This window comes from Garra rufa, chromosome 3 (genome assembly GCF_049309525.1).
Source record: "Garra rufa chromosome 3, GarRuf1.0, whole genome shotgun sequence".
Taxonomy (NCBI): domain Eukaryota; kingdom Metazoa; phylum Chordata; class Actinopteri; order Cypriniformes; family Cyprinidae; genus Garra; species Garra rufa.
In genome coordinates, this window is record NC_133363.1 from 60,700,894 (window position 1) to 60,708,998 (window position 8,105).

Consider the following 8,105-nt stretch of genomic DNA (forward strand, 5'->3'; position numbering starts at 1 on the left):
CGCTAGCATCCCTTCAGCCAGGCCACAGCCTGCTCACGTCATCTCTGCTACCCCTGCGTTAAGTCAATACACGTTCACCGTTGAGGGCAGCCCCTACCGGGGATGAGCGAGGTACACCGCATTAAACGGTATCTGTCTCTCCTCGGGGCCCTCAGGAGATTTGTCAGCTACCAGTGTTACAGGGTGCGGCAGTCTCCAGCGAGCACAAACCTCCGGTTCTTCCGCCCAGTAATGTAGCAGGGCCGAGGGGCTCGCCACCCCTTACCTGGGTCTCTAGAGCAGTTAGTTTAGGTGCTTCCTGCCGGTTCGCCTGTACAGGACACCGAATTAGTGGTTTGATTAACACCAGAGGCCAGTCTCGAGAGGCTGGTTCCCTTAGTAGATTATTTGATAGCATGGAAACTACTGCCAAATGTGTCTACATGGGTCCTGTGTACTGTGGAGAATCATTATTATATCCAATTTGGCTCCCCACCGCCGCCTTTCGACAGGGTCTTTCCCACCTTGGTGGGCCCCGAGCAGGCTCTGGTCATAGTAAATCTAGCGACGGATGCGAGATTGCATTGTTGTCGCGCTCTTGGGGTAATTTTGGTAAGTTTTTCTTTGGATCTCAACATGATGTGTAGCTTTTGAGGATCTTTTCACTTTGTCAGACAGGACCTATATGATTTCTTGTTTCTCTGGAAATCGGACAGAGTAGCTTATAACCCAAATGCTGTTAGGGATGTGCAGGGAGGGTGGAATCTTATAAATTCAAAGGCAGTTTGCTAATGCTAGCTCCTCCAAAGTTGCCTACCCTATGTGGTCAAGTATCTTTTATGCCGTATTTTTTTACATTTACATTTACATTTATTCATTTAGCAGACGCTTTTATCCAAAGCGACTTACAATTGGGAATACAACAAATGATTCATCCTAAGGAGGCAGATCGACATAGGAAGTGCTCAAAAATACCATATGTCAGGCGTTGTTAGATGAGTACGGGCTAGAAAGGGAAGATCAGGAAAGAGAGGAGAAGAATTTTTTTTTTTTTTTTTTTTTTATTGAGTCAGTGTCGAAAAAGATGGGTTTTCAGCAGTCGCTTGAAGACAGTAATGGAGTCAGCGTTTCGGATGGGGGTGGGAAGATCATTCCACCAGGCAGGGACATTGAAGGAGAATGTTTTGGAAAGTGATTTCGTGCCTCTCTGTGGTGGTACAATAAGACGTCTTTCACTAGAGGATCTCAGACTTCTGGAGGAAGTGTAGATGCGTAGTAGTGAATGGAGGTAGGCAGGTGATGAGCTGGTGGCTGTCCTATAGGCCAGCATCAGTGTCTTGAATTTGATGCGTGCTGTAACCGGTAGCCAGTGCAGGGATATGAAGAGAGGTGTGACATGGGCCTTCTTGGGCTCATTGAAGACCAGCCGTGCTGCTGCATTCTGAATCATTTGTAGAGGCCTGATTGTACATGCTGGAAGACCAGCTAAAAGAGCATTGCAATAGTCCAGCCTGGAAATGACCAGGGCCTGGACGAGGAGTTGTGCAGCATGCTCTGTTAGGAAGGGCCTGATCTTTCTGATGTTGTGCAATGCAAACCTGCAGGATCAAGCAGTTTTAGCTATGTGTTCTTTAAAAGTCAATTGGTCATCAAAGATTACACCAAGATTTCTGGCTGAAGTCGATGGGGTAATTGTTGATGAACCTAACTGGATGGAGAAGTCATGTTGTAAAGTTGGAGTGGCGGGAAAGACAAGGAGCTCAGTTTTAGCTAGATTGAGCTGAAGATGGTGTTCCTTCATCCATGCAGAGATATCCGCCAGGCAGCCAGAGATCCTTGCAGCTACTGATGGATCATCTGGTTTGAAAGAAAGATAGAGCTGTGTGTCATCAGCATAGCAATGGTAGGAGAAGCCATGTGCCTGTATGATGGGGCCCAGAGATGTAGTGTATATGGAGAAGAGGAGGGGTCCAAGAACTGATCCCTGAGGAACCCCAGTGACCAGTTGATGAGTTTTGGAAACCTCCCCTCCCCAGGCCACTCTGAAAGACCTACCAGAGAGATAGGATTTGAACCAGCGAAGTGAAGTCCCTGTGATGCCCAGCGATGAGAGGGTAGACAGAAGGATCTGGTGATTTACCGTGTCAAATGCTGCAGATAGGTCCAGCAAGATGAGTACTGATGATTTGGAATCAGCTTTTGCAATCCGCAGGGCTTCAGTGACAGACAGTAGTGCCGTCTCAGTTGAATGGCCACTCTTGAACCCTGACTGGTTAGCATCCAATAGGTTGTTCTGTGAGAGAAATAAAGATAGCTGGTTGAAAACAGCTCGTTCCAATGTTTTTGCTATGAACGGAAGGAGAGAGACAGGTCTATAGTTGTCTATGAGTGAAGTGTTAAGTGTAGGTTTTTTGAGCAGTGGGGTTACCCGGGCCTGCTTAAATGTAGTGGGGAAAGTGCCTGTGAGAAGAGATGTGTTCATGATGTGTGTGAGCGCTGGTAGGATTGTAGGGGAGATTGCTTGGATAAGGTGTGAGGGGATGGGGTCTAAAGGACATGTCGTCGGATGGCTGGAGAGGAGAAGTTTGGATACTTCTGCCTCAGAATGGGGATGGAAGGAGAAGAGTGGAGTTTCAGCCGTGGGTGTGGTCAGTTTTAGTTCCTGTATGTGTGGAGCTGAGAACTTATTACTGATAGATGTAGTTTTGTCTGTAAAAAATGTGGCAAAATCATCAGCTGTTATAGAAGTGGTGGGAGGTGGTGGAGGGGGACAGAGCAGTGAATTAAAAGTTTTGAAAAGGTTGCGTGTGTCCGGAGCATTGTTGATCTTGTTGTGGAAGTATGAAGATTTGGCAGTATGGACATGGGTAGAGAAAGATGACAGCAGAGACTGATACATACTCAAGTCAGATGGATCCTTAGATTTGTGCCATTTTCTCTCAGCTGCCCTAAGTTTGGACCGATGCTCACGAAGAACATCGGATAGCCAAGGGTTGGAAGGAGCAGCCCGTGCAGGCCTGGAGGAGAGAGGGCATATATCATCTAGGCAAGAAGTAAGAGTGGAACATAACGTGTCGGTTGCTGCATTAGTATCCAGAGATGTGAAGTGGGTAGGAGAGGGAAGAGAGGAGGATATTGATGAAGAAAGATGGGAGGGTGAGAGAGAGCGTAGGTTTCGTCTAAAAGTATTTTTTTAAGACCTTTTTTTCAATTTATGTTTAGTTGTTAAGTTAACATAACTTTAAGACAACACAATGCAAACTCAGGAACAAACGACTTGTAAAGGGAGATACTAACTACAAGAACAGGTGAACACAATAAAGAGGGAGAAACCAATGTCGACAGAACAGCAGGGGGAGACAATGCGAGAAACCAAATCAGAACAGTGCAAAGACCAGAAACACAAGGAGACATGTTATAGTCTAGACACAAGGAAACAGCCATAATTGGTTACAGTGTCCAGTAATATACAGTTGTGTTCAAAATAATAGCAGTGTGTCTGAAAAAAGTAAGAAAAAAGCTCAAAACCGTTATAATAACTTTTATTTCAATACACACAAATGCATTGGGAATGCTGCAATAATTAAATAAGAAAATTTGATCAAATTTGTCATTACTTTACTTAAAGAAAAATAAATATTAGGCTGTTCAAAAAAATAGCAGTGTCTGCAGTTTTCTTTACAAAGTCAAACATTTATTATGTAATATAAACTGAAAAAAATCTTGTAGATTTAGCTTTCTAGTGAATCACTAACTATATATTTAGTTGTATAACCAGAACTGCTTCACATCTGTGTTGCACAGTGTCGATCGACTTCTGGCACCTGTAGACAGGTATTCCAGCCCAGAATGACTGTACTTTACACTGCAATTCCCCTGCATTTCTTGGTTTTGCCCCAGAAACAGCATTTTCAATCTCACCCCACAAGTTTTCTATGGTATTAAGGTCCAGGGATTGGGCTAGCCACTCCATAACGTTAATCTTGTTGGTCTTGATCCAAGATGCTGCTCATTACTGGTGTGTTTGGTGTCATTGTCTAGTTAAAACACCCATTTCAAGGGCATTAGCATTCCAACAATCCCTGGAATATGAGAAATAGACCCAGCACATAGTATGAGAATTTATGATGTTTGCACCACTATGCTTCACTATCTTCACAGTGTACTGTGGCTGGAATTCAGCATTTGGGGGTCACCTGACAAACTGTCTGTGGACCCTAAACCCAAAAAGAACAATCTTGTTTTCATCAGCCCACAGAATATTGTGCCATTTCTCTTTAGGCAATGTGTTCTTTGGCAAATTGTAACCTCTTCAGCACCTGTAGCTATTTCAATAATGGGACGTTGCAGAGGCTTCTTGCCGATAGCTTGGCTTCACATAGGTTTCTTCTAATTGTTACAGTACTCACAGGTAAATTAAGACTTTCTTTAATCACCCTAGAGCTGGTCATTGGCTGAGTCTTTGCCATTTTGGCTATTCTTCGATCCAATCGAATGGTAGCTTTTTAGCTGAGCAGCCTATTTCTGCACTTCTTAATATGTTTTGTCCTCTCTTATATACTTTTTAATCGAAGTACGCTATTCTTCTGAACAATGTCTGTAACAACCATTTTACAGAGATTTTCAGAGTGAAATGCACAGTACAACAATTGCTACCTTCACCCTTAAATAAGGGCAAATTTTTTGGCACCATTTTTTTTACAGAATGATTTACCTCTCTAACTGAATTTCACACAGCTATTATTTTGAACACGCCCTGTTCAAATAATGATTCAATAACACATAATCAGCATGCATATCTTGACTGTTGGGTCTGTTAGATTTCTATTACTCTACTACACCTACTAAAGTTTTTGCCATGTAGAAATATAATTTCATCCAAACACAGTGTTTGATTTGGTTGGTGATGTTGAACTGCTATTATTTTGAACACAAATTTATTTATATTGTTCATAATGTTCTATTGTGGTTTTTGGTGTGTCTAACATGATCAAATTCATACCTTATGCCATGTCCACTTGAGGATTAATCAAACCAAGTTGTTTTTTTCATGAAATGAATGAACCTGAATCTAGACTGATTTTGTTTGGTTTTGAAAACCTTGAATGAACACATTTGCATGAGGCCTACATTTCTACACTGGTGTTCAAAATTAGGATTACATAGTAAAGTTTTCTTCACAGAAGGACATGTACAGGAAACAGAAAATGTAAGTGTAAACCTTTTTTTAATGTCAGATTAAACATGTTTGAAATTCTTACACAATTTCATAGAGATATTTTTTTATGTGGTTACACAGGAGTATGAAGCAACATCAGTGTTTCTGTGTTAAAATCCAAATGATTATCCCTTGAACACCCAAACACCCAAGAAAATTACAATTAAATGTGGGGAAAAAATCCAACATAAAATGAAAGAAGTTGTTGATCACATCTATCTTAACATTACAGATCATATTCTTTAGTATCCACTTTGATATCAGTGTAAGTGACACCTTTGTATATGCCCCTGATTTCATACTGTAACACACTCCCGTTTTTGCAAGTAATGATCATCGTGCCAGTGTATGGCAAATCAAACGTGGCTCTGCCGATGGTGATGCCAACATCCACTTTCTTTTTTGGTGGAACTTCTATAGCAGTAGACAGGGTTTCCTTTCTCTCCTCTGAGTGCTCACGACTATAAGTGCTTTCTACTCCAATGCTGATACTGTATCCTGCTGTAACTTCTGCAAGCCCTGGAATCCCTGCCTTCACTTCCACACTAAATGTTGCAGTAAAGCTGCTACTCACAGACCATGAAGATTTTGTGGTTATTGTCTTTGAGGTTTCAACTGTTTGCTTTTGAGCGATGGAGCTGCTGTTCTTGTAAGTGACAGATTTGAGCTCTTCTACTGTTACCTTTGGTATCAGTTGGTTTATTGTGGGATAGTTGATGTTGGTGAGAACTGTTGATTGAACTGCATTGAGAAACACGAATCCCATTGAGTCAATGTCTGCACCAGCTCTTCCTTCAACTCCCAGACAATATCCAGAGCCGACATCCATCGGATATTCTGCTTTCAATCCCCAACTCGTCATCTTTGCAAAAAATTCTCCACCCTTACTGGTCTTGAATTTGATGGCTCCAAGACGTGTTCCTGCTCCATTTCCCCAGAGGGACAGTGAGGTGAAACACTCACCAGGAGTGAATATGTATTCTTGATGTGATCCAGATGGTGCTCCAAAGGTATTACTTCTGCCATCTGAAAGCCAAACCTTTACAGCCTTCACCTGCCATTCTCCCACCCACACCCAGATCTTTTCTAGACTAGCACCGTTTGTCACACCAGTCAATGAAAATTCATTTCCTCCCCTTCCACCAATTATCTGAAGAGCTGTTGGGTAGGACATCTTTGAAGTAAATAGATCTGAAAGTTACATCACAGATTAAAACTATCATTGGCAATCTAAATCTAGCATATTATTAGTATATTTCCCATGTGTATTATTCTAAAACAGCCAATAAATATTTTTCTTTTTATTCTTGTTCAATATGTTTATCATTATTTTAATGTATATAGATTTCTTTTTATTAGATTTTTTTTTCTTGCTAAAGTAAAAATCTACTTGTTTCATTTCTGTTTCTGGAAGCTCACCATAACCATAACGGCTTCATGACACATTCATTTCAGGTCTCTAAAGAGCTGAAACAGGTGTTTTTTAAATACAATGTTGAATTCTAGTCTGCCTTGGAACAGAGATGGGAAACACTACTTAGCAGTCCTGCAATAAAACATCCTAATAAAAAAGTACTTACATAGAGGGCTGTAGTCTGTAGTCTGAACTTCTCAAGATCAGCTCGTCTGGTAAAAGTCAGAAAAGTGAAGTGTGTTTGATTGGGATGCTGTTTAAATAGAGCTCCAAAAGGGGCAGGCAGTCACTGGAAATACACCAAGACACCCTGGGTCAATGTAATTTGCAATATATGTGTTTGAATATGAAAATGTCATAAAGTACTGACTAGCAAAAACTATTATACAACCGATACACTCAAAGGCTATACCCATGCAGTGTGAGAGTTGTGTGCTGAATGAATTCCCACGACTCATGGCGGAACTCATAGGGACTCCAGCTGTATCGTGACAAAAAATTAGATTTCCAAAACACTTTAAAAGTGTGGTAAACAATGTTTATAACTTATAATTTTTCACATAATTTAGCTTTATTCGACACTACTCTTTTTGTTTTGTACTCTTAGATATGCTGTTATTTGTAAATGCTACTGCTTATGTTAGTATTTAATATATGGTGTCATCCTGATAACAGCTTTAATACAGCGGAATACATGATTGCGTGCTATGTGTGTCTCTTGCCTTCCTTGTGTTTCCCCTTGGTTTGTGCATTAAAGACTGCTATTCCTACTACTCCAACGTCTCTACATTCCTTGCTCTGACACATTAGAGAACCCTGACAGAACACTGGACAAAAAAAAAAAAAAAAGTTTATTTGCTTGTTTGCTTACTTGTTTCTTTTTTTCACATAAGCAGCTGTGGCCTAATGGTTAGAGAGTCGGACTTGTATCCCAAAGGTTGCAGGTCCGGCAGGGATTGTCAGAGGTGAGGTGAGGTGAGGTGAGGTGAGACCCTTGAGCAAGGCACCAGACCCCTAACTGCTCCCCGGTCACAGCAGCATTGGCTGCTATACACATAAGGTGTATAATTGAAACAGGATTAAGAACCACTGCTTTAGAATACTGATCTTGAAATTGTGAATCCATTAGAATTGTTAGAAGACAGAATCACGATTCATAAATGAATAGATTTCCTCATGCACCCCTAGTTTTGATGGCATAGCAATAACTCTTTCTCTTCTCTAAATCAGCACAACATTGCCTCACCCCTTTGTTGCATGTTCCCAGGGGTAGGGTTTATGACAACCGATTTATGGTGAACAAAATGGACGAGATTCGACTCCGCATCAACCATAGCAAAAGGCTATTGAACTGCAATGTCATGATCTTTATGGAAACATGGCTAAACAGCAGTATACCGGACAATGCTATTGCTCTAGCTGAGATATCACACATTCTGGGTAGACAGAACAGTGGATGACTCTGGTAAGATAAGAGGCAGAGGATTGTACTGT

At 41.3% G+C, this 8,105-nt stretch overlaps 1 protein-coding gene across 1 annotated transcript; it reads right to left on the reverse strand.

Annotated features, from left to right (window-relative positions):
* Positions 1-5,187: 5,187 nt before the first annotated feature.
* LOC141332344 (aerolysin-like protein) lies at positions 5,188-6,897 on the reverse strand. Its single transcript, XM_073837482.1, has 2 exons — positions 6,778-6,897; positions 5,188-6,388 (listed from the first exon to the last, which is right to left on the reverse strand). The coding sequence occupies exon 2, from the start codon at positions 6,369-6,371 to the stop codon at positions 5,424-5,426; it is 948 nt and encodes a 315-aa protein (XP_073693583.1). The 5' UTR covers positions 6,372-6,388; positions 6,778-6,897; the 3' UTR covers positions 5,188-5,423.
* Positions 6,898-8,105: the final 1,208 nt, after the last annotated feature.